Source organism: Eulemur rufifrons, chromosome 5, assembly GCF_041146395.1.
Source record: "Eulemur rufifrons isolate Redbay chromosome 5, OSU_ERuf_1, whole genome shotgun sequence".
NCBI lineage: Eukaryota > Metazoa > Chordata > Mammalia > Primates > Lemuridae > Eulemur > Eulemur rufifrons.
This window is the reverse complement of record NC_090987.1, coordinates 44,542,509-44,570,397: the sequence shown is the minus strand read 5'-3', so window position 1 is coordinate 44,570,397 and position 27,889 is coordinate 44,542,509. Positions and strand designations below refer to the sequence as shown.

The 27,889-nt window shown below is 33.7% G+C and overlaps 1 protein-coding gene and 1 pseudogene across 1 annotated transcript in view; both read right to left on the bottom strand.

Annotated features, from left to right (window-relative positions):
* SMCHD1 (structural maintenance of chromosomes flexible hinge domain containing 1) overlaps positions 1-27,889 on the bottom strand; it is a 137,393-nt gene that overhangs the window by 4,666 nt on the left and 104,838 nt on the right. Inside the window, exons 36-47 of the mRNA XM_069468214.1 lie at positions 27,326-27,457; positions 26,108-26,260; positions 20,502-20,628; positions 20,219-20,338; positions 19,030-19,115; positions 18,319-18,441; positions 14,780-14,970; positions 14,313-14,422; positions 13,974-14,044; positions 8,177-8,348; positions 3,064-3,222; positions 2,644-2,758 (exon numbers count right to left, since the gene is read on the bottom strand). Of these exons, the coding sequence (XP_069324315.1) occupies positions 2,644-2,758; positions 3,064-3,222; positions 8,177-8,348; positions 13,974-14,044; positions 14,313-14,422; positions 14,780-14,970; positions 18,319-18,441; positions 19,030-19,115; positions 20,219-20,338; positions 20,502-20,628; positions 26,108-26,260; positions 27,326-27,457 (1,559 nt within the window). The remainder of the gene's footprint in view (positions 1-2,643; positions 2,759-3,063; positions 3,223-8,176; positions 8,349-13,973; positions 14,045-14,312; positions 14,423-14,779; positions 14,971-18,318; positions 18,442-19,029; positions 19,116-20,218; positions 20,339-20,501; positions 20,629-26,107; positions 26,261-27,325; positions 27,458-27,889) is intronic.
* LOC138383574 (small nucleolar RNA U3) lies at positions 5,590-5,778 on the bottom strand (annotated as a pseudogene).

The window sequence follows — 27,889 nt, the reverse complement described above, 5'->3', positions numbered from 1 at the left end:
TACCACTTTATTTTTCAGGAGCATTTTAAACTATATTCCAGATATAATATTATTAAACTGATTTAACCTCAGTATGCATTTCTATCTGTACACATTTATTTTAAAAGAAATACTATGTTATTATATACAAAATTAACAATTCTGTATCTAATAACCAGATATTCAAATTTCTTCCATTATCTCAAAGTTGTCACTTTAAAGTTGGTTTATTCAAATCTGAATTCAAACAAGGTTTGATTTTGGTTGTTGTATCTTTTTAATCTCTTTTATTCTATAATAGTTTATCCTTCTCCCTCCTCTTTTATGTCACTATAATTTATTAGCAAAACCAGTCATTTGTCCTGTAAAATGTCCCATTCTGGACATTCTGGATTTTGTGGACTGCTTCCTGGTAGTAGTATTTAACTTGCCCCTAAATTCTCCATATTTCCTGCAAAATGGTAGTTAAATTGAGCCCTTCTTAAATTTGTCAGAGAATTAAGCTCTAATGTCTTAAGGCATCTAATATACATAATAAATTAACTAATTTCTTATGTATCCAGAATGATACTAGCTAGGTACTCTCCTAGGGAAAACTGGGAGAATAGTCATTTAATTTTCTGCAGTGCTTAATTTTTCCACAGAAGCCAGCTGAGAAAGGGTGACCAGAGGCATCTTCAGATTCAGGTTACCTCCTACTGTGGCATATATAATAGCAAATGTCCTACTACTTTTAGTGTTGCTAAGATTGATCAGTGAGTTCAAGTGTGTCAGTCTGATCTTTCCATTAATAAATATTACTAAGTTTCCCCATCTTTTCAAGTATCCATTGGTTATTGTTGCCTAGATTCATTCCTTTATCAGGAGTGGCAAAATCGTGATGTTTTAATTGTATCATGCCTCTTATACTTTACTCTTATATAAAAACTTTCCATAAAGAAGAATACTATTGGGTGATGGGTACACTGTAAGCCCTGAGTTCACCACTATATATCCATATAACAAAAAGACTCGTACCCCTTAAATCTATTGAAATAATAAAAAAAAAAGAACTTTCTCTAACAATTTGGTAATCTGAAAGATGGTTCATACAAGAAAGACAGAACACAAGTCTTTCCTGTATGAATACATTAATTTTCAAAAGAATGAGTCGGTGCCCTAGCAATTGCCAATGATGACCAATGAGGGGTTTTTTGGTATCACATTGAACTTATGATTTCTAAAAATTATGTGTTTAAATCCACTGCAAAGATTCTTTCTGATGCTAAATTACCCCACCACACTTTCAGTGATCAGCTTAAGAGTTTGTATACACTGAATGCCCATAAACAAACACACAATATTGACATGGCTACATGTGTGTAAACATCTTTCAAATGGAGAATACCATATTCTTATAGACTCATATTTTTAATTGCTCTTCTCTCTAATTTATTAATACATTAAAGACAGGTTATTCTAAGCAAGCACAGAATTTTAAGTACTTGAGAGATACCAATGAACTTAAAATATAAAGTTTTTTACCTCACAATTTTTTGCAGCATGGTGGCGGGGGTGGGCGGGGTGTGTTTATAATCCGGCCATTGCCTATATGCCCAACCACATCTTGGCCCTCTCCCTCTTGCCACCATGCTTTAGCCACTAGCATCTTTTCAGTTTCTCTAAAATACCATGGTTGGTATTTTCTCAGAGCTTTCAGGCCTACTTTTCCTCTCTGACTAAAACCAATCCCTACATGGCTGGCTCCTTCTGATCCTTCAGTTCTCTGCCTCAATGCATCTTTCCTGACAACAGATACTGCTTCCTCATTATTTTCTATCACTTCACCATTTTTTTCTTTCCTTGTAAATAGAAAAAAGTGTGTTTGCTTTTTAAACTGTCTCTCTTCTGTGCAGGATTATAGAACTCCAACAAGGATGAGAACAATGTCACTTTTATTGACACAGCAACATATAGCACAAAGTGAGCGTTCCAGTATTTCCTGAATAAATCTAGAATATGCAGATAGACAGGGCACAGAATACCAATCTCAAATGCTATAGTCTCAAGGAAACCATCAAAAGTTGATATAAGAAACTTGTTCAGGTAGAGTCTATGCTTAAACTTTTTGAAATAATGTATAAGAAACCCCAGTACCATAGTGTCCTTCTGTGGGATGGCCTTATTAATGGCTAATCTAAAAATAAAAAGGACATTTTTCTCATCACTGAGTTAGGTTGCAAATGGCTGTGTTTGTTTTTTGGTGATCTAAATGGCAACTGATTCTCCAAAGCAAAAATTATAAGCCATTTTTAAATAAGTATGTACAAATGTTTTTGCAAACTGTATACTTATCAAGTTGCTGATCCTATGAAGGAGAATGCAGTGTATTTGAAAGTTAAGCCAAATAAGAGAAAAGCAATTTGACTCTTAACATAAAAATAAACTATTAACATTTCTAAATAATTGGCAAAAATGATTTAGAAAATTGGGTATCTTTTAAGAGAATATAATAATTATGTTTTATCTTCATCATCACTTGGTTTTTTTGTCTTTTTAATTTAAAATACTAATTCTGGCTCAAGGGGAGAAATCAGAAATGAATTCATACTGTTTTTAAAGTATAATGACCCAAGAGCTTTGATAAACTAACCAATGATGATTTTCAGGTCATAATGAACTCACCTATTTTGTCTTATAGTTTCTCTTCTCATTCTTTTAGGAGGAGTTGGACAATCTGTCACCTCAACCTTTGTTGAATGACGCAATGAGTCATTACACTTACGTATGGAAGTCATACCTGCAAAGATGGAAAATGTAGAAAGTTAACCTTAAAATAAAAACACTGGAATTATATGAAAGAAAAGCAAATACAAATATATCTTAATTTATAGAAAAAGAATTAAGAAATAATACTGAATGCCTCTTATTACTCCTGATGAGAAGAGTTTATAACCATTTATTGGAGACTTAGAGGTTAACAATTTCTGTTGACTTAAGTTCTGGATCATTTGCATTCTTTCTTCTTGCAGTTGGACTTTCTCTCTCTTATCATCAATATTTATCTCCATACAGAGAAAGTATAAGTTAACAAAAAGTAAACACCTAGTTTTTGCTCTATTAGTTTCAGATTTTTCTCTTGTTCATCAAGTTCTTGCTTTTTTTGCTTCATATCTGGAGTACGAAGGTACTCTAATTGACTGTTAAGGTCCTTATTCACAGCATCCAGCTTGCACAGAGCAGAGCGATACTGTTGAAGAATATCTGTAAAAAACCAAAGACATTCGATGAAATCACTGATCTCATACCAAACTCATGTTTTAGGAAAAAGAATTAGCAACACTGGGTTATTGTGTTATAATGACTCATGGGAACTACTTTTAAAGCCATAAAACATTCAATGTAAACAAATGAAATAGAAAAGCATAATTTAGATCCCAGCACCAAAATGTTACATTTTAATTTTCTTTGATTGTTTGACTTCAGTTTATTTGTATCAGCAAAGTGTTTTCTACATAAAAGTGCTCTATCAATTGGATCACTCACAGGTCAATGTTTACATCCTGTCTGATAGTATTTTGAGGGGAGAGTTTCTTTTTCTTTTCTTTTCTTTTTTTTTTTTTTGAGAGAGGGTCTCACTCTATCACCCTGGCTAGAATGCAGTGGCACCATCATAGCTCACTGCATCCTCAAGCTCCTAGGCTCAAGCGATCCTCCTGCCTCAGCCTCCCAAGTAGCTGGGACTACAGGAACGTGCCACAATACCTGGCTCATCTTCCTATTTTTTTATAGAGATAGGGTCTTGCTATGCTGCTCAGGCTGGTGTTGAACTCTTGGGCTCAAGTGATCCTCCTGCCTGCACCTCTCAAAGTGCTGGGAAGTGCTAGGATTATAGGCGTGAGCCACTGGGCCTGGACTGATTTTCAGTATTCAACCTAATTCCACATGGATAAATTTGGCCAGGAGAAGGAAAATGCATTAAATATTGTACTGTTTGAAAATTACTGCTTCCCAAATGAAACCTAGTAAGTAACAGGGGGTTTCTAATAAAAACATTTATAAATGTAACTGACATGGATTATGCTGTGGTTAAAACTTGGCAGCAATGCAACTTACTAATTGTTCTCGTTCTTTGTACAGTGAAAAAAAAGAAAGAATACCAATGCTTCTAACAGACATAGCTATTATCTTAAATACAGAATATTCTTTTAAAAACACACTGAGTAAAATACTTAACTTTCCAAAAACTTAACTTTCCTTAAATTATTTTGTCCGAAAATGTATTACATTATTTAGGTTTGAGATTATTGCTGGTCTGCATGATTTACTAGACACTAATTTTTTTTTGTTTTCTAAAGACACAGTCTTGCTCTGATACCTGGGCTAGAATGCAGTGGCATCATCATAGCTCACTGCAACCTCAAACTCCTGGGCTCAAGTGATCCTCCCACCTTGGCCTTCCAAAGTCCTGTGATTACAGGCATTGAGTCACCACGACTGGCCTTAGACACTAAATATTAAATAGTGACTATAGTCTAGGGGTTAGTAAACTACTCTCCCTGGGCCAAGAATGGTTTATCTAGTTCTAAATGGTTACATTTTAAATGGTTATATAAATATCTTCATAGTAATAATTTCCTTTGACTTTGCCACTTGGCCATCAAATCCCCAAATATTTATTATCTAGTCCTTTAATATGCCAGACAGACACAAAGATGATCAATATTCATGGGAATGAACATATAAACAGACATTTAATAAACATATACAGTAGTTTACACATAAAATTCTGAAAGAGGCTGCTCATGGTGGCTGATGCCTGTAATCTTAGCACTCTGGAAGGCTGAGCTGGGAGAATTGCTTGAGGCCAGAAGTTTGAGACCAGCCTGGGGGCAACACATAGTGAGACCCTGTATCTAAAAAAAATTTTTTTTAAATTAGTAGGGCATGGTGGCACACGCCCATGGTCCCAGCTACTTGGGAGGCTAGGGGTGTAGGATTACTTGAGCCCAGCAGGCATTCAAGATTGCAGTAAGCTATGATCGAACCACTACACTCCAGCCTAGGTGACAGTGAGACTCAGTTTTTAAAACAAAAAATAAATAAAACTGTGGAAGGAATTATTTAAGAGTACAGAGTACATTAGATGTAACACGAGTTATTCTACATTTTAAGGATCAACAGTAGTATTTTAAAAAGAAAAGTATGCAACATTCTAGAAATCTACATATAGAATGAGTGCGCAAATACACATGCACACACACCTGTTTGCGATTGTGAACTTACTCGTATATTTAAATACAAATTCTATATTTGTGAACTAAGTGATGATAAGGCCCTCATGTTCCTTATTCTTTGTGATTTATTTGGAACTTCAGGGAAAAAGTCTTTAGGAAAAAGGCTGGTTTTCCGATCTGATAATACTTCTAATGTTACATTAATGTTTTCTAAGTACATAAAATTATACTTATTTTGTATGTAAGGCTACAATATTATGTCTAATATCTGATGTTGCCCTTACACGAAAGACAATACATAAAAACTGAGGTTATCAAGGGTTGAAATCCTATTTCTTAATAAGTTAGTTATGAGATTCATTTATCTTTTATTTATTTATTTTTTAAAAACCATTCAGACTGCATCCTCTACCTTTTCCCCTTGAAAGGAAAGAACGATCAACAGCAAATGGCGGTTACAGCGAAGCAACACCAAGAGCCGTCTTCACACTCAGGAGAGAATGCTGTGTCTCCCGTGCTCTGCATGTTCAGAGAAAATTCTCTAGCAGTGAACTACAGAAATGATCCCTGAAAGTATAATCTTCTTTTATCTTTTAAATACTCAAGAAATGAGCATATTCAAAAGTTTTAACAGAACATTAATCTTATTTACAAAAGGAAGGATGCGATATTAAATATTTCCCATTAAATTCAGTACATTTTATGAATAAGGTTAAGTTTATGCATCAGATGGACAGTAGAAGCTTCATGTCTTATCAACCCCAAATTTTTTGTATATGAAATGTAACTTCATAGTGTCTAGTAAGTCTTACTTATCAATAGAATTTGTTGAAAAAAAAATTTTAAACATCACATTTAATTATTTATAAATGATTTTAGAGCTCTTACACATTTTCTGAAAATTTCACTCATCTGAAAAAAACTAATGAAGCTTTATTGTGATGTAAACAGCAAAATATTTTTAAAAATTATTTTACGTAACAGAAGAAAGCCCAAATTATTATACAATGCATTCATTTTTATATGACATATATTAAGATAGATTATTTCAATGTATTCAGGAAAATGACCATGTAAGCAAAGCTACCAAAATAACACAAAAGGATTGAAAGTATATCTGAAGGGCTGTTATTAGGTGAGTGTTTAAGGACTGCCCAAACACGGGTTGCTTTAATAGGCTAAAGCAATTTTCTCACCACTGGAAGATTTAAGCAGTTAAATGAGTAGGTAGAATTTCCTAAATAATATTTAGCTCTCTTCAAACTCTGTGCTCTACATGATTCTAAGAACTTTGTTGGCAAAAAAAGTGATAAGCACTTATGACTGAAAAAATAATGTGGAAAAATACACCAGAATCTCTGCTTTGACTTGCTTCAAATAAACCATCCAGGAAGAAGAGGATAGAGGTAAGTTGTGAGAGGGTGGGTATACATGAAACAAGATTGGCTGTTTTCATAATCAAAGCTGGGCTATAGGTCTGTGGGAGTTTATCATACTGTTCTATTTCGATAAAAACAAAACACCCTTTCCCTGAAAACGATAGCATTTAAATAATCTTGGTCACTACTCATAAAAATATTAAGAATGGCTTTACTTAAAAATAAAAACACCAATAAGTGAACTGTAATAATTCAGAACTTAATATTAGAACCAATAAATTAAGCATAATATAATAAACAATAAGTAATGTCAATCCTGGCCAGACATATAATACTCTAGAATATATGAACATAACAAAACTGTTAATAATTTTGGTGATGTCATGATTATAAACTATATATTACAGTAGTCCCTCCTTATCCTCAGGGGATATGTTCTAAGACCCCCAGTGGATACCTGGAACCATGGTTATTACCTACCCTACATTGTCATGCGTCGCTTAATGACTGGAAGTATGTTCTGAGAAACGCTTCATTAGGCTATTTTGTCATTGCACAAATATCATAGAGTGTACTTACACAAACTTACATGGTATAGCCTACTACACATCTAGGCTATTATACGGTATATCCTATTGCTCCTAGGCTACAAACCTGTATAGCATGTTACTGTCCTGAATACTGTAGGCAACTGGAACATAATGGTAAGTATTTGTGTATCTAAACATAGAAAAAGTAATGTCTTGTGCTATGATGTTAGGCAGGTATGTCACCAGGTGACAGGAAGTTTTTGGCTCCATTATAATCTTATGGGGCCACCATCATATGTGGTAGGTCATTGACCAAAATGTCATTATGCAATGCATGACTATACTGTTTTTGTCTTAAAGTAAATTTTACTTTTTAAGGAATAGTCTCAACTATATGAATTCTTTCAAACTTCACTGGTAAAGTTTAAAGGAGTAAATAATGGGGAATGTTTGGGAATATCTTAGCTCCTTTTCAGTAAGTATAGTTTCAGATTTTAGAATTTAACAAATATTTTGGAATATTATTATAAAGTTAAACTATGAGTTCTGACTATTGTTTCATAGTTAGGGTGGTTCCTTTCTGGCCTTGGCTGGTTTTCTCACATACATGCACTTATCAGTACTCAGCTGAATACTGGAGGGAGACTTGAGGGTGGAGGTGAGGGAGGCTAAGAGAGGGGAATTTCTCCTAGCAGCGGTGGGAGCCTTCTACAGGCTGTGACCCCTTGCTTCTAGCCAGGCAATATAAATTGTCTCTACATGTCTGTGCTCTGAAGTACATATATCTAGCAGGAAGTCCCCTCTAAGTCATTACTTTAGAGCCTATTTGCTCTTAAATTTATATAGTTCTAATATACTTGGCTATCTGCTTTCCCAACACAGAGCAGTTTGTTATTGTTAACTTTCTTTTAATTGTAGCCACCATGTCCAGCTAATTTTTCTATTTTTAGTAGAGATAAGTTCTAGCTCTTGCTCAGGCTGGTCTCAAACTCCTGAGCTCAAGAGCTCCTCCTGCTCCAGCCTTATGAAGTGTTAGGATAGAAATTGTTATTTAAGTACTTATTCAGCTTACCTATTTGTTTCCCTACGATCAGGCACTGTTTTGGTACTGGAGCTCCAAATACCATTCCCCGAAGTTTATCCATTGGAGGAGCTTTATTCTGAAGGCCCCCAAACTTTCCATTACTTCGAATTCGATCTCCATCTCTGGTCAGCAGTGTAGGACAGTGGGCAATTTTAACAACCTATTATAAGTAAATGAATGTTAAGTAGAGAACAGCTTGTTTCAATTGCTCTAAGAAAAGAGAAAACATTTAAGGCTTTTGAGATTAGAAATGACATGATCATGGCAGTATTTTCACAACATTAATAACTAGTGATATGTAAGATGAACTAGAAGGAAAAATCCAGAGACAGGAAGATGAATTAGACTACTTTTCAAATGTTAGCCTAAACTAAAATAGTAACAATGCAAATAGAAAAAAGTGAAATTGATGGCTTGATTAACAAGAAGAAAGAGGACAAGCCAGAGAGCTCTGTGCTTCTGAACCCATGGCTGTAAGTATCAGGGCAGCATCACCAAGCCAGTTTAGGTATAAGATTTTTAGATGGCTAAAGGATTACAAAATGATAATACTACACTGAAGAAAATACAGACTGAAAAGCATAGGACTGAATTTTCCAAGAACAATACTGTGATTTCATTTATAGGAAGAAAAAGAGCTAATAATTTGAGAGTTGGGGGAACCAGCATCATGTAGAAAAACTGAAGTCAAGGAAAGGGAAGGAAGAAGGAATCGTCAAGAATTAAATTCTTCAGAGAAGTCAGAATAAAAGGAAAACACTGGATTTAGTATTTCATGATCTATAAGAATGGTCTTGCAAAAAAGGTCTAGGAAATATAAACAAATAAATGTTAAACTTCACTGGTAACCAGAGAAGTGGAATTCCAGTCATATATTTTGACTACTCAAAAATGTCAAAACACACACACACACACACACACACATACACACACAATTTTGGAGGGTGCTATGGAGTAAGAGCCTACTTGTACACATCTGCTCTGGGACACCCATTCTCAAAGAAAATGCGATAAGTGTTACAAGTTTAACATTCTGCACCACCTAGCAATTCCACTCTTAAGAATTTAATCTGAAAAAAATAATCACAGACGTGAACAACGTGCACCGAAACATTTCAATAATGAAAAACAGTAAACTTACAATGTCTTAAGTTACACAAATAAATTATGGCACATCTACACATCAAAACAGAATACATACATTAATAAATGGTTGAAGAATAAAGTCATAATTTGTATTTATTTGTTTTGAGATGGGGTTTCACTATGTTGCCCAGGCTGGAGTGCAGTGGTCATTCACAGGCAAAATCATACTGTACTACAGCCTCGATCTCCTGGGCTCAAGGGATCCTCCTATCTCAGCCTCCCAAGTAGCTGGATTATAGGCATGTGGTACCATTCCTTATAGAACATTATAATTTAACATGTACGAATTCAAATCTAATATTGGGGCTAAATAGTCTCTGAATTATATAAATAAAAGATAAAGTAAAACTACATCTTTAGAAAATGAAATATAATTTCAGGGATACTTTACAGGTGTTTTCCCACCAAACTGGCTACTTTAAAAAAATTTAAATGTAATAAGATGACTATTTGAAGAAATCCTATGGTGAATTTGTTGGTAAAGTCAGTATTTATAAATTCAAAAATTATTTGTTTTAGTAAAAGAAATAATGATATGTTTTCTAAAAGAAAACATTAAAAATATAAAATGGCTTCACGTGCTATCCATTTATCAGGATTCAGGCAATGTTTTTAAGGATTTAATACAATCATAATTAACAAACACACTCAGATGTACAGACTTGTCTACTCTTTTGTTAACAAACTGACAATATAGGGGAATAGAGTTATAAGCCTCTGGCAGATGGACAGTTTTTCAATTCTCCCTTATTCTCATGAGTTTACCTCATTAAGCACACTATTAGGACAAAAAAGTCATGACAGCATTTGCAAATTCAGCGAATAAACAACAGTGTTACAAATGTAGACATTACTTATTCACAACTGCTGTAGGGTCTAGCAAGAGGTGGAATCAACAAGGAGCTGAAGTAGTTTATATACAATGAAGAATGTAGAAAGAGAACAGTAACGAAGACTACCAAAGGCCAACAATGTAATGTTACACCAAGGGATGTCATAAGTGCCTTTTCTCAGAAGAGCTTTAAAACAACATTTAACTGGTAAAGTTACATATGACTTCATTAAAAAATTTGGAAACAAGGATATCAAGATGTGTTGTATCAACTATTTGGAACAAATACCATTCCCGTTTTTGTCACATAGCACTATAACATTTTTTGAAGCTAGTATCGGTATCTTTCATTAACTTTACGTTTTCAACTATTAGTTCTTCAAATATTGCCTATGATCCTTTTCTCTTTTCCTCTTGGCCCTGTTTAGACTTTAGATTTTCTCATTCTATGCCTCATGTCTCTTCAACCTCTTTCTCTCTGGGTTGCAGTCTAAATATTTTCTCCGATCCTCTTTCCAATCACTAATTACCTCTTAAAATGTTAAACCTGCCCAGTTAGTATTTGATTTCTATAATATCTTTTTATTTTTAGAAGCTCTATTTAATTTTTTTCAAGTTGACTTGTTCTTTTCTCACTTTCCACACTTTCATTTCTTAAACTATATTAATCACATTTTAAATATTTGCTCTCATTGTCAATATGGAAATTATTTCAGTTCTAAGATAAAGGTGAATTCATCCAGAAAGAACCTGTGTTTGTTTCAATCAAATATGTAAGGATGCTACCAGTCCAGCACCACATGAAACCAAATGTTCACCTTGAGGTTTTTCAGAACATCCAAGTAGTATGAATGCAGGTTGCGAACAGATGAATTTGTTTATGCTGATGAATTCTCTAGAAAAGTATTTAATTTTTTCTTCTCCACTTATTGCCAAGGTTCAAGAGATGCAAATTTTTAGCAGTCCCCAGAAGCAGCTAGAGATGAGATGGAGGTGGCAGATTTATTTCTTTGTTCACCTTTACATTAAATTTCAGCCCATTGTGGGGTGGGAGATGGCGGGGTGGGGTCCTAGCTATCAGATTCCCCATGTTGGTTAGAGCCCCGGGTTTTGTCTCCTTCCCTTAAACCCCTCAAGAGATTGAAAATTGATACTCAGGTTTAAATTAGTTTGGCAAATGCTCTCAAGGCAAAAATCTGCCTTTAGTGTTCTTTATCTCGATGGGTTTCCATTTCCACTTAAAATCTTTACTTTCTTGCAAGTTCATTAAGATAGATATCTGAAATAACATTTTAGTAATCTCAGCTGGAGTTTCCTGTGGTTGATCTGTCTAGTTCATCTTTGCATAATCCCTAGTGCACTGTGCTTAGTGGAGTGTTGGAGTCAGCCTGTACTGGGTCACAAAAGCCAGGTCTCCCAAACATTGCATTCAATGACTTCATATAGGCAGTGGGAAATCAGCCATGATATGAGTATTTACACCAAGGAAACTGGCAAAAGCTACAAATCAAGGACCCCCACACCACCTCCCCAGAGAGCTGGTTGTTCAACATTTAACAGCACAACATTGTGTCTCACACGCAGTAAGTATCCAAATGTCTGATTGAACTAATTGGTCTTCCGGTCATCATCCTATTTCTTAATTCTGTACTCACTGGTAAGCTTCTCATCTTCAAACCAATTCCATGTTGTCATAACATTTAATGGGTACGACTTCTATGCCATAATTTAGGGCATATAAACACACGTATCACCAACAGAATATAGTAGCCCTCCCATCTAAAATCACTTGCTGGTACAGTATTATTATATCTATTATTAGGTTCGCAAGGAAACATTCATGAAGATGCCAAACACCATTCCCCAATTAGCTGAATAATATTCAATAAAAGCAATAATTTAGCTTTCTCAAATTAGTGAAGATGCATTTATTACTGTTTCTTAACTAAGCCCAAAGAAAAAATGCTCTAAAGAATTCAGTTCTAGTTCTGATATGAATTACTACTATGATCTAGAAAAAATCCATTATTTGTTGTTTTTTCTTTAATTTTTATTTTTTTAGAAATGAGGTATACCGCTATATTGCCAGGCTAGAGTGCAGTGGTTAATCTCAGATGTGACCATGGCTCAAGTGATCCTCCTGCATCAGCCCCCAGAGTAGCTGGGACTACAGGCATGTACCACCGCACCACCCAGCTCTCCAGTATTTGTTTTGAGCTTAAGGTTTCCCATCTATAAAGTGAGAGTAGATGAAACTGAAGGTTGCCATGATTTCAGAATACACAATTTACAAATAATGGCTAAGATCAAGTCTAATGCATTGCCAGTAAAATGTAGCCTGAGGGTCAAAATCAAGTCAAGGATGTCGCTTTGTTAAGTCCTCAGAAACATTTAAAGTACTGCTCTCCTAGACCCCTTCAGCTAGACAAAAGGGCTTCTAAAACTCTTAACAGGATTATTCTACCCTATCTCACCCTAGTGGATGAGACTAATAACCCCCAAAGATAACCCCAACTGAGCCCCTGGCCAATGCCAGGTGACTTGCCAGATGGCGACCAGCAGCAACTGCTAGCTATGTAAGGGAGGTTATTTTGGAGCTGCCATCATCCCAGTGCAACTAGCTAATATTGCAACTAGCTAACATCACTTGGAGAAACCCACAGACAAAAGAGAACTAATACACTGTTACTTAAACCCACTAAACTTTTGGATTGTTTGTTATGCAGCAATAAGCAACTGAAAAATTTATATTGCCAAACTGTCCTCCAAAGGTGCTATAGGCTGAATTGTGTTTCCCCAAAATCTGTATATTAAAGTTCTAACCCTCAGTATCTCAGAATGTGACCTTATTTGGAGACAGGGTCTTCACAGAGATAATCAAGTTAAAGTGAGGTCATTGTGGTGGGCCCTAATCCAATATGACTGGTATCCTTATAACAATGGGGAAATTTGGACACAGTCACACATAGATGTGAAGAGACAGAGGGAGAAGACAGCCATCTACAAGGCAGGAAGAAAGGCCTGGAATAGACCCTTCACTCACAGTCCTCAGAAGAAATCAACCCAGCTAACGCCTTGAATTTGGACTTCCAGTCTCCAGAATTATGAGACAATAAATTTCAGCCTGGTGCAGGGGCTCATTCCTGTAATCCCAGCACTTAAGGAGGCCAAGCAGGAGGACTGCTTGAGTCCAGGAGTTCAAGACTAGCCTGAACAACACAGCAAGACCCCTTCTCTGCAAAAAATAAAAAAATTGGCTGGGTGTGGTGGTAGGCGCCTATAGTCCCAGCTACTCAGGAGGCTCAGGCAGGAGTTTGAGGTTCTGGTGAGCTATGATGATGATACTGTACTTTAGCCTGCACAGCAGAGTGAGACCCAGTCAAAAAAAAAAAAAAAAAAAAAAAAATCTATTAATCCACCACCCAGTCTGTGATACTGTGTAATGGCAGCCCTAGCAAACTAATACAAAGGTTACACCAAATTGTACTTCCACCAAAATTTTCTGAGAGTACTCTTCTTCCAATACTATCCTCGATAACAGATACTGTTTTGAGTCTTAGACAATTTCATAGCCCACAAACATATCTCATTTTAATCTGCATTTTGGCCTACTCATTCATATATTTTGCCTAATTTTAGGTTGCTTATTGATTTGCAGGATTTACATTGGTTTTGACAGGGCTACTTAGTCATCTGTACATGTATTATCAAAAGGAATGATTTCTATATATGGCCTTAATATATTAAATTTTTAAATTATGTGTTAGAATTGGAGCCTATAAATTAAAAATGAAATCAAATACATACCTCTTTTCTATAATGATTGGCTGCATCCAGATTATCCAAAATAATTGTGTCTCCTAACAGCATACCAAATACTTAAAAAAAAAAAAAAATTTTTTTTTAAAGTTGTGGTATTTTCTTTGGACATATTAAAATTTAACACACACTGCAAATATTTCTTTGATAAATAATGCTAACGCTACAATTTTATTCAACTTTCCTCTAACAGAAAAAAATGGAATATTAATAAAAATATCACTTATAAGCTGCATTAAGAACATTAACTTTCATAATCAGTAATTTATAAATCTGTATCACAAATGCAACACCTGTACAAAATAAAGCCACCGTAATATCCTTTACCTGTTTCACAATGTTCTATATTATCTGGAAATGTTAACAAATCTCGAGCAAAGACTGGGTCTCCAATGGGCTTAAAATGCAATTTTCCATTTCGGAAATGAGGTAGAGGTCTAAATGAGAAGAAATTTTAAAAAGGTATTAAACAAAGCACACACAACCTTTTAATTTTAAAAAATATGAAAAACATATGAATATACTGTATATCATTCTGATCATATAATCAACTCCCAAATTCACAAGTGCTACTCCTAAATGATTAGCTATTATGCTCTTAGAAACAAAAATAATATTTACCATATAAAAATATCTGCTTGATTGTATCTTACTGCTACCTTCAATTAGTTTGTACTAACAATATAAGCCAAATGTAGTTTAGTTTGACAAGAAAAGTAGAAAAGCAGTCTCTAAATCTGGTCCTAGACAAGGATGCCAATGATATAACTGTTCATCTGTTCATTTTTTCTAACCTTTTCCAATCTGGAAGAGTCTTCTTATAAATAGAATCAAGGGGCAACACTTGCTGACGACCTTGGGTTTCATCATAGATACGACGTGCAGCATCAGTGGTCAGGGTGACTACACAGTCCATGTCACTTGCCAGATGCCAGGAAATAACCATTGCAGCTCTATCATCTTCGATTTGTGCTAGATGTGCAATCTATAATCCATTTTAATAAAATTAAGTAAAAAATTAAAAAATATATACATAAAAATTTGATAAATACTTTAAAAGCCCAAGTCTAAATAACAAAAACACTTTTCTGAAACACTAAAAATAAATTCTCAAGTTGTGAAAACTTATTGACTTGAATATATTAAATTGTCTATTTGGCTGTTACATACTGGAAAAATTTTCAAGATTAAATTCCAGTAAATGTGTAAATAGGCAAGTAAAAATATTTAGGGATTTTACCAGCCAATTGAAGATATGTTTTTTTTCACATTTTAGTATCTCTATAAATGGGACATGCCTTATTAGTAAAATGACCATAAAATATATTTAAATAATTATACATGAAATCATTGCAGTTTTAAGATTCAATTAAACATAAAATATAGTTATAGTTAATGTACCCCTCCCTTCTAAGTAGATAATTTACTTCAGTATTATATGTTTCAGAAAACAAATCTAAATGTCACAAATGAGAATTGTTTCTTCTGTTTCTGCTCATAGGAACATTTCTTTGGAGCTTAGGCTAAATAATTACACTCCTATTTACAAATCCTTCCTTCAGTCACAAACATTTCTGCTCAAAGTCCACCTAGGTTGGAATACTGCACCAGTATCAAAACCTCACTCATCATGCTGGTATGGTCTTATCTACCCTTTATTCTTACCTGGTCTGGCAGCACAAACCTACCCTAGCAATAAGACATGTAAGTGAAGATGAAAAAAATGTTCTAGCCAATGTAGGAAGAATTACTAGAGGAAAATCATATGTAAGCAGAGGAAACAATTCTTATTTGTGATATTAAGATACGTTTTCTGAAAGAATACTATAATATTGAAGTAAAATCTATTTAGAAGGGCACACTAATGATATTTATGTCTAACTGAATAAAAAAATGTTAAAACTGCTGTAAATTCCTCCTCATTTAGGGATGGGAATTTCAAGATATTTGGAACTGAGGAGGAAAAGACTAAAATATCCAAGTTAACTGAGGCATTCATGATGTTAAAACTAAATACATTGTAAGGTTTGGGGGGAAAATATTCCCTTGTTCCTACCATAGTTCCATGATTACTTATTCTAGTTTTAGCATAAATGCCAGGAAGAATTTTTTATAAAGGAAGCAAAGGAGAAGATTAAAGATGATTTCGTGGGACTGAAAAGTTTTTTCTTACTGGTTAAGATAGAATCTGTACTTGTCAAGAGACAGAGGAGAAACTATACAAAATGAAATTTCAAAGATTTCCCCAGATTTTTGAGATATGTAATGAGAAATATTTAAACAAGAGACTTAAAAATATTTCTCTTGCTAAAATTTATTTTATATGTTGGTAAAAATCTTACATATTGTGTAAGAATTTTGTATTGGATGGATCATTAAAACGTGGAGACCAGACTATCTATAGTTATCTACATGCTTAGACTCATGGGACTTTTTTTTTCTAAAAATTGGTTCTGAGGAATAACAAACCAATTTTTAGAAAAAAGAAGTCCCATGAGTCTAAGCATGTAGATAACTATAGATAGTCTGGTTTCCACATTTTAATGATCCAGCAATCCCATTACTGGGCATCTACCCAAAAGAACAAAAGACATTCCATAAAAAAGACATCTGCACTTGAATGTTTATAGCAGCACAATTCACAATTGCAAAGATGCGGAAACAACCCAAGTGCCCATCAATACATGAGTGGATTAATAAAATGTGGTATATGTATACCATGGAGTACTACTGAGCTATGAGAAACAATGGTGATCTAGCACCTCTTGTATTTTCCTGGATAGAGCTGGAACCCATTCTACTAAGTGAAGTATCCCAAAAATGAAAAAATAAGCACCACATGTACTCACCATCAAATTGGTTTCACTGATCAACACCTAAATGCACATATAGGAATAACATTTATTGGGCGTCGGGCAGATGGGAGTGGGGAGGAGGGGATGGGTGTATACATACACAATGAGTGCGATGCGCACCATCTGGGGGATGGACATGCTTCAAGCTCTGACTTGGGAGGCGGGGGGCAAGGGCAACATACATAACCTAAACATTTGTACCCCCATAATATCCAGAAATAAAAAGAAAACAACAATAACAAAAAACTCATTATATATTAACATACTGTTTTCTAACTTATGAATTTATACCCTTAATTTTTCAATTTGCAGATCTGGGGTTTGGGTAATAATGTAATACGGTTTTGGTAGTAAACATTGCTACATATCACCTCCTATTTTCAGTGTGTGGTTCAGTATATAAAAAAACTACCATGGACTTTGGAGTCATAGAGACCTTGATTTGCATCTAAGCTCTGTCTCTAATTATATTTTAGCAAGTTATTGAAGTTCTGTGAACTTCAATTTTCTCATATAAAAATGGGAAATACAACAAAGAGTTCATACAATGCATATGAAAGTAGAATGATGTATTAATACATAAGCTATAAGCACAGACTATGAAGTCAGACTGCCCGGGGTTTGAGTCCTGGCTTTGCCACTTGCTAGCTGTGCAACCTTGAGCAAGTTATTTAATCTCTATACCTCAGTTTCAGTTTAACTTTAAAATGGGGATAAAAGCAATTAAGATGAGATGCATATTAAGTGGAAAAGTTAACAGGTAAAACATACACATATACCACAAACCTTAACAGGATTAAAAACTGAAGATGTTATAGGAAAAAATGCAGATTATAAAAGATGTACAGAGAAGTGAAACTTAGCTAAAGAACTTACTGATAATTGCAAATACTAACAGAATTTTGATCCAGAAAAAAATATAAAATAGAATGTTCACCATTGAATAATGGCAGGACAAAATGAAAATACAACTCATTTAACATAAGTAAAAACAAAGAGGGCAAGGACAGCAATAGAGAAAGAAGAATGGCATTCTCCCTCAGCAGCAAATATGTAGTAAGTTGTTTGTTTGTTGTTTTTTCTTAAGTTCTAGAAGCATTCCACAATTCATTGTCTAACATTAGACTCAGAACCCAGAAGAATTCTGATATTTTTCTCTCTTCTGTTGTCTCCCTTCAGTCACCTATAAAGTGCTGGCTCCCTATAAAGCTGTATGACATGAAAGCATCTCTAAGTAGACAACAAGCCTTGAACTAAGACATGTTAACAACTTCTGCCACAGCCTTCAATAGCAGTATTACAAATTTCAGTTTTAAATTCTGCCAAATCCCAATTATGGTAATGAGAGCAGGTTATGTATTGGAAAAAATTTACAAAGGAGCTGACACTCTTATTATGTCACATTTAGACAACACATTTTAAACAAAATAAAACAAGATAATAAAGTACACTGCCTCTTAAAAGGCTTAGACACAAACCTTTCCCAAAATATCTCCAGTGCCTTTAGTATAGTTTGGAAGAGTACATGATCTTCTAGGTTTTTTCCTTAGTTCATCCTGTTCTGATAGCTTTCTTTTCAAAAGTGCTTCAATGTATGGCATCTGTAATGTATAAACAAAAATTACCTACAAGGCCAATTATTCTTGTACCAGGCAGCCCATAATGACAGCAGACAAAAATCAACAATTTGGATAACTCAAGAACATGAATAAATAAGCATCACTTAAAAAAACTATGGTTATAATAATATAAAGCTCTTACTTCATTGATTTTTTTTTTAATCTTAGTTAAGAAATACACTACCTATAATAGGACTTCTCTTTGAAACTGAATTACACATATAGAAGAATATAAGTTTAGAAAAAAATCTAGATTGCTTTCTATTACTTTCTCTTATTTTGTTTACCATCATGTATATTGGTTATGCAACCTCTTCAACTGAATACTTGAGCTGGTGTATTATAACTACATTTGTTGGTATTATTACATTAAAAATACAAACTGCAATTTATTTGAAAAGAGAACCCATTTTGCCCTTTAAATGTCTAGTAAGTGACTACACTTTAATACATATCTTTCTATCCCTAAAACAACAGTGCCCACAGAATTCCTAATAAAACATGAATGATAAAAAAAACTGTAGAATAGAATTCAATAAAAAAATCTTTCATGTCACTTGGAAATTGTACCTGTTGTGTTGTAGGAATGTCAATGTTATGTACTTGTAGTTCATTTCGCAACTGGGCCTCTTTTAATCTTGCTTCTTCAACTTGGCCTAAAATTAAAAACAAAAAAACTGCATTAATTTCTGATAGCCCCCAAAATATAGATTTCAAAAAATATATTTAATTCTTTTTCTTTTTTTCCTTTTAATGCCTGATGCTAAAATGGACAGTTGACTAATTTACAAATTCAAAATTAAACTATAAATCTTAAGATTCAATTCAAATATACAAAAATGAGAAAGAAAATTAATGCACCTAAGGGAGATATGATATCATACTGTAAACTCCTAGTAATCCTGGATATGTTATTTAATCTTTATCCTCATGACTATATATAATTTATAGATAACTGTACAAGATTATTCTTGGGACCAATTAAGACGTTATGAAAACAATGTGTAGTGTTGCACAAATGATATATTATCTGATTACTAGATTTAGTTCCTACTATGCTATAAATATCCTTGATCTTGTACAGATATATAAATCTGAGTACTCTGTGGCAAGTACTAAATACTTGTCAGTTAGCTGATCAAAATTTTAACCATGTAACTAACACAAAACCAAAAACCATAGCAAAAAACTCTGACAAATGAAAAGGTAAAAGATGATAGAGCACAACTCAACAACGCCTTGTCTTTTAACTGCATATCAACATTATTAGAAATTTCAGCAAACATTCTATGGACTGACTGAAGAATAAGTTACATGTTTCAGTATCACTGTGTGCTGCCCTATATATGCCTCCATGGTGTGACATACTGCAGATATTTTTAGTAAAGTACACACAGTCCATGAGCCAAATTAACAATTATATTACCCATTACTCCCTCAGTGATAATGTCATCCAATATCTTTTGCTAGATATAAACATTATGTCAGTAAGCCTTAAATCTTCCACAGATTCAGATTTCTAATGAAAATCTCAAATTTTTAAGCAAAATAAAATTTATTTAAAATGAGGAATACCTCATCTTAAAAACTATCAAATGACAAATAACATAAGCCATCATTACTACCTTTCTTCAGTGTTCTGAATTTTACCTGCAATCCAAGAAAGCAGATACATGTTTGTGTATCATGGTCTTTACCTTCTGCCTCACCACTCCCTGAAGAATAATTTTACAATGCCTTTGAATACAAACTAACTTACGTTTCATTTCATCAAGAAGCTGTTGATTGGCTTCAAATAAACCTCTATATGCAAAAATAGATTTAGATAATTGGTCCTTTTCTTTTGTAAGTGCTGCCATTTGTTGCTGCTTCTTAACATCTAAGTAAAAAAATACAGATAATGTAAACCTTTTAAAAACTTTGACTTTTCCAAAACATGTCGTAACACAATTAGATAACAAACACATTAATGAAAAGCAAACAAAGTTATCTAAGGTACCACTAGCAACAGAGTTTAACCATTTATTTTCCTAGAAACTTACCATTATAAAACATAAATGGTAGGATATATGGTTCTAATGTTCTTGATAAAAGTGGTAGCCGAGGCTCAAATATAATAAAATATTCAGTACTATCTCTTCCAGGACTATTTTCTGCCAGCACTAAACTCTGTATAAATAAAAAAGCAGAAAGAAAAAAAAAGATTTAAAAAGATATTTTTCAATCCATAAATGTTACATATCTCATTATGCATGCTCTGTTTTCAAATAAGTAGTGAATTTTCAAGGCAAAAGGCACAGCCAATCCTTAATATTTCATCACCACCACCACCTAAGACTTAAACTTTTTACCTTTTGGTATTGGTTTAACAGCCAAATAATCTTACCAACAGCTTATGCAAAAATTATATATAACAGAGAATTGGAAGAAAAATTATCATTTCCTCCACACTAGAAATATCAGTGGCTACTTATATCTGGACCTGCAAAATCTTCTTGATTCTAACCTTTAAACTGAAGCAGTGTGAAAGTTTACAATCACAAAGCCCAGTGCTGAGTTTAAGTTACAGCTGTTACTATGGAAGTAGACCCACCAGTCCCAGGTGACAGAACAAGAGATCTTGAAAAGCTCTAAAGTTTTTTCATTTTTTTTTTTTATTAATGCCCCCAAAACCCTTGTGAAACACTTTAGATTAGAACCATAGCATATAAATAATGCAAATATATTTTTACCCCAAATGATTTTTTCAGTTTTACAGGAAACAATAGATACTAGCTACTTTGTTTTTTAGACTACAACAACACAGACAAGTTAATTTTTAAAAATCTAAACCGATATGACACTGTAGGTCAAACCATAAAATATAGTTATAAATTATAGCTAACAATTCTTTTTTCCAAAGAATATAGAATACAAGCCCACCATTAAAACAATTCCCAGTCCCAGTTTGTGAAAGCTATTTTCAATGGATTTACATAAATGTAAACAAATATAAAGAAAAAAGTTTGTATTTTAAAAGTAATATACTTTATACTTTAGCAACTTACTTTCAGCTCTCAAATTAATTTGTTGATCAATTCATTTGAATGTATAAACAGCAATTTTAAAAATGTATGCATAGTATAGACACACTACACTGTAATACCCATTCACTGGGTGGTGAACAACATTATGTTTGAAATGTTAAACAATTATCCATAATACAGCAAAGAATATATCTTTCATGTTTCTTTGTAAATGTGTTTTCTAGAATGAATAACGAGAAACATAATGACTAGTTAAAACAGTTTATTTTAATAGGTAAGTATCAAGTTTCCCTTCAAAAAAAGCTGTATCAATTTATCCTCTCACCAGCAGTATATGAGTACCCAATTCCCCTGCTGCTAGCCAACACTTAATATCATGTATTTTTTCCTTAAAAGATGGGACTGAAAACAACCAGTCATTATTGCTTTAACTAGCATCTCCCAGAGTGGTCCTTAGGTCATGCTTCTTATATTTACAGATCATTTATATTTTCTCTTCCATTAATTGCCTGCTCATATCTTTGCCCTTTTTTATTTTATTTTTTTTTATTTTTATTTTTTTTTACTTTTTTTTTTTTTCCCTATTGATTGCAAGAGTTCTTTAGGAGGTTTTTGTTTTGTTTCATTGAGACAGAGTCTCACTCTGTCGCCTTGACTAGAGTCAAGATGGCAGGCATCATCATAGCTCACTGCAACCTCAAACTCCTGGGCCATCCTCCTGCCTCAGGCTATAGGCACCTGCCATGGCACCTGGCTAATTTTTCTATTTTTTGTAGAGTTGGGGTCTTGCTCTTGCTCAGGCTGGTCTCGAACTCCTGACCTCAAATGATCCTCCTGCCTTGGTCTAGGAGGTTTTAAAGATATGTTCACTATATCAATCCTGTATTATAGGTATATACATATATAGTCATGCTTCTGTCAAAGTGGACTGTACATAGGATGGTGGTCCCATAAAATTATAATACTGTATTTTTACTGTACCTTTTCTATTTTTAGATACACAAATAGTTACCATTATGTCACCTACAATATTCAGTACAGTTATATACTGTACAGGTTTGTAGCCTAGGAGAAACAGGTTACACAATATAGCCTAGGTATAGAGTAGGCTATATCAGCTTGATTTGTGTAAGCACAACTTATGATGTCTGTACAACAATAAAATTGCCTAATGATGCATTTCTCAGAACATATCCTTGTCCTTAAGTGATGTATGACTATATTTAGAGAAAATGCTATTTCTCCTCAATTTACTACCTTTAAAATTTTTTCTTTTTCTATTCTAGAATCAGGTAATAAACCTCTATGTATGCATCACCCATGTTAGCAATTATCAACACATTGTCACTGTTCTTTTAATTACGTTTAAGATATGCTTATAGTATATAAAGTTTAACTTTTAATGTAGTTAAATATAATCTTTTCCATTATGACATATTTAGAGAGGCCTCTTTTATCTCCAAGTTTTATAGTTTGTAATCCCTGATGTGCAACTATCAAGAAAAAAGAATAAACAGAATAATAGAAATGAAGAGAAATTAAGAGTCAAAACTGAATCCAAGTAGAAATGGGAATCTGGCATATGAGAAATGGACAAATCCATATCAGAATGAAACTTAACACACCTACTTCAGAAATTTCCAGATCACGTCAGCAAATAATGCAGAAAATCTGAATCACACACATTTGTAATTTGAGCAACTACAAATTTAAATTAAACAAAGAAATAATGTGGAACATTTACAAATACTGGTTGTGCTCCGAACCAGTGTTTCCTTAACTTCCCTAATGATAAGAATCTCCTGCTTGTTAAAAATCAGATTATAGACCCCTGCTCAAGATACATGAAATCAATATACGGAGCAGGAACTTCAGAGTTTAGATTTCTACTTATTCAGTGAGGTATTAGGGACCTCTAGTGGTAAGAGGAAATTTATGTGAATGACGTGAAGAGTAGATTTTACAGGCAGCTGCTGAGGAACTGCCAAATCACTGCCTTAACCTCAGAAGCATATACAGCAGGCTTAGCAATTTCAAATGACTACAGGGGGGCCAAGAAAACAGGACATAGGAAAATAGGAAATAGGAAAAGGGGGCTAGGTGTATTATTTCAACTCTGCATGGTAAGCACGTCTCCTCCCTGTTTTTCTATATGTGCCTTTATTATCTAATTTAGGGTATGAGAAAATTTCACTTTATTCTCCACTATAATAAAAATAAAAGAACAAGTGTGAACGTAAGTGGCACCTGACACTTGTCCTCAATGCCAAGAAATGAAAAGAAGTGGCATGGATGCAGGTGACTGCAAAACATGCACTGAGAAGAGCAGTCACTCACTGCTTAGTCCCCACATAAGGCTGCCATTAGAGAATCATTGCCCAGTGTTGCCAGACCTTTAGATTTCTTCAAATAAATTAGAAATGCGATTTTTTAAAATGTAAAAACCCCAAAACTTTAAATGTTGGAAACTAATTAAAATAAAAATGTTATATTGTTCAGTCATTGTCAGACTGACTGACAAGTCTTATTTATTTTTTAACACACTGACTGCCGTACTAGAAAAAAATTTTTTTCCTTGGGGCCACAGTGTTTTATTATGAAAATAGAAAAACTTCAAAAACAAAACAATCCTTTCTAATCTAATGAAAAATTTGTTATTTTTTATTGTTTTCTGCACGTGAGTTATATGCAACTTGAAAAATATTTGCTGTGGCTCCCAAGGTAAAGAGACACGAGTTACATATGCTTCACGAGGCCCTGGGCTCAAAACTAGTATCAGTTAAATATAGTTAATGTGTTAAATAGAGACCAAGACCCCACTCTGTTGCCCAGGCTAGAGTGAAGTGGCGCAATCATAGCTTACTGTAACCTTGAGCTTCTGGGCTCGGGCAATCCTCCCACCACAGCGTCCCATGTAGCTTGGACTACAGGTGCATGCCACCACACCCCGCCCCTTTTTGGGGGGGTAGAGACGGGTCTTGCTCTTGCTCAGACTGGTCTCAAACTCCTGGCCTCAAGCAATCCTCCCACCTCAGCCTCCCAAAGTGCTGGGATTACAGGCATGAACCACCATACTTAATGGGCAACTTGACAAGTCTTTAGGCCAGATGCAGCCAGCAGGCTCTCAGTTTATAAGCCTGTTATTAAAACAATGTGATATTATCAATGGATTAGATACAAAATGAACAACAAAAATATAAGAAAAGTTAACATTTCAAATTTATTAGTACAGAAAGAATTATTCAATGAAGATATCAAGAAAGTTAATGAATTTGAAAAGGGTCAATAAAATCCAGACATATCAAAAATTAAAGGTGTAAGAATATTAAAGATAGTATTGTGAATATAATCTGCCCCTCCAATATAAACAAAGGTAAACATCTAAAAAAATTCAGGAAAAAGTACTTATATACAAAAGAGCATAAATATTTTTAATATATAATTAAGAAAAAATGATGAACATTCCAAAAGAAAAAAGTCAGTGGACAATTCTACAAAGATGAAAAATGTTCAACCTTACTAATAACAAAGAACATTTTTTTAAATAGGAAATCTGGTTAGAATTTTTAAAACTGTTCATATCTAGTGCTGCTAATATGAGGAGGATGGACACATACTTCTGGTGGAAATATAGATGTGCATGCCCTGCCTCCAGCAAATTCTGCTTCCAGCAATTTCTTAAAGAAATAATCAACATATGCAAAAGAATTTACAGTCATCCCTTGGTATCCATGGGATATTGGTTCCAGGACACTCCATGGATATCAAAATCCAAGGATGCTCAAGTCCCTGACATAAAATGGCATAGTATTTGCATACAACCTATGCACACCCTCCTATATACTTAAATCAACTCTAGATTACTTCTATTACCTAATACTATCTACAATCCTATGTATAAATACTAAAGGGAATACTGACAAGAAAAAGTCTACACGTGTTTGGCACAGACACAATTTTTTCCCCAATATTTCTGATGTACAGTTGGTTGAATCCATGAATGTGGAACCCGTGGATACAAAGACCAAATGTATGTAGAAGAAGGCTTAAGCAATCCCTGTTGATAAAAGCAAACTTTAGAAAGAAACTAAATTTTCACTAAGGACTGATCAAACAAATTGTGGTCATTAATACAATGATGTAGGCTTATTTTTACTGATGAACAAATATATCAGATACATTAAACAAGAAAAGATTTTTATAAAAGCAGTTATATTAATGAAATTTTACATCCAAATATAAACATGTTTATGTATATAAATCATACGCACATGGTATGTAGGCCATAGTAGTATACATATGGAGACTCTAATGTTATATACTAAATTGCTAATCATCATTATCTGACAGGTGACAATACCGAAATTATTTATGAAGTTTCTTATACTGTGTATTTTTTAATACAAATAAAACTATTTTCATTTCAGAAAAAAATAAGCTATTTAATTAAATTTTACTTGGGCTATGTTTTACTCTGTTTCTATCCACATAATGGCAGTTTTTAAATAAAACATGAACATCATATTATCACTAAAGCTAAAAACCAGTAGAATTAGAAAAGGTATTTAAATATGGTAGTTTAAATACAGAAATCTTATTTACCAAAAAATATAAAAATTTACCGTGATTTCAGCTGAACCATTCACAAAGGGAAATTCAAGTGTTCTGACTTTCCCGTTAAAGAGTGGGGTATCAGTATCTTCCTCATTAAAACCTTTAATGGTAGCTATAATAGTGCCAACCAAATCAATTCCAGTATGATTGCTGTGTTCATCCTTAAAATAAACAATGGAAAATAACTAATCAGAAGAACTGGTTAGAGGATTAAACTCAGAGAAGGGCATGTACAAATCAGAACTAAGATGTATTTATAGGGCCTCAAACATTCAATTATCCTACTTCTTAATCTAAGCACAGAATTCACTTCTAAGTTTAAGTGTTCCACAAGCAGGAAACAGTTTCAGAAATCATAAAAGAACCAGCAACTTCCATCTAACACAATGGCTCTTAACTTTCTAAACTACAAGAACTCCTATTTTTAAATTTCACCTTTTTATGTACTTTTAGCACCTACTGATATGAAAAAGTATTTAATAACAAAGATATTACCCTATAATTTTTAATTATTTTATTAACTTCAGCATCTGCATACATTTGAAAAGCAACAGATTTGTATGTGTGAAACATTCTATATGATTCAGACACTAGGTGCTTAGACCCTTATAGCATTAATAATTCCATGGAACTGCTTACCCCAAAGATGTATGCGGAAGAAGAACCACTTGTTTAAAACAAGAAAATAAACTTTAAATAGTTAGGTATCCCACCAGCCAAATTTTCCAGATAGGTGAAGTCTCGCTACTGTGTTTTAGATGTTTTTGTTAGTATCTTTGGCAGCTCTGTTGCTACTTATTGTCTGGGTAATAAGCAGCTTTGAGGAGCTCTGATTTTCTTAACTATGATCAGTTATCACAGCAGATTTCTTCAAAATACTTAATTTCTTCTGACCCCTCAGTCAACTGGACATTTAAGAATCAACATAGTTAATATACATTCACAATACATACACGAAATAGGATAGGTAGGTAGGTAGATTTCTGCATTTTGAATCAGTTCTTCCTGGTATAATATCTGTATTCATTTTATGTATAATCTTATATGTTCTATTTTTGTACTCAAATACAAAGATGTTTACAAACATTTACTTCATTTGCACAAATTTTCCATATAACCTTAAAGTGAATAATTGATCTGACTCTATAATAACCATTTTGCACTCTAAAATAAAAAGTAATTTTTTCTCGTTACCCTTTGTAGTTTTGGAAGAAAATAAACATTACCGTGATACTGAGATGTAGATCTCTGACCAAGGTCCTACTGGCAACTGAACGAACATTAGAAACAGCTGGTGTAGGTGGTTGACTTTTAGGAACTAACTTCACCGGCTCATTAGGTAGAACATCAACTATAATCTTATAAAACAAAAGAAGCATTCTGATTAACAATATATTGATGCTTTAGTATTTAAGAGGAAGGGAAGACAATGATGACATATACTAAATGAAATGAATGTTACTCTATAAAATTTATTTCCATCAATCCCTTAGAAGTAATCAATTTACTTTTAAAATTCAAAATAAAGGCCAGGTCAGATTAATTTCTGAATGTTTATAACCGACTACGAACAAATTTAGGGGCACTGAAATATATAGTTAATTTTTTAAAATTTAGTACACTGACAATATTAAAAGGAGATGATGTGTGTTAAAACTACCTTGAACTTAACTATCAGGACTTTTAATAACTGAAATGTTATTAATTGAAGCTTTTTTGTGTATGGTTGACACGAGTAACTTTACCATGCTATACACTAAAACGCTTACTGAGTCTTTGATAAAAAGAGA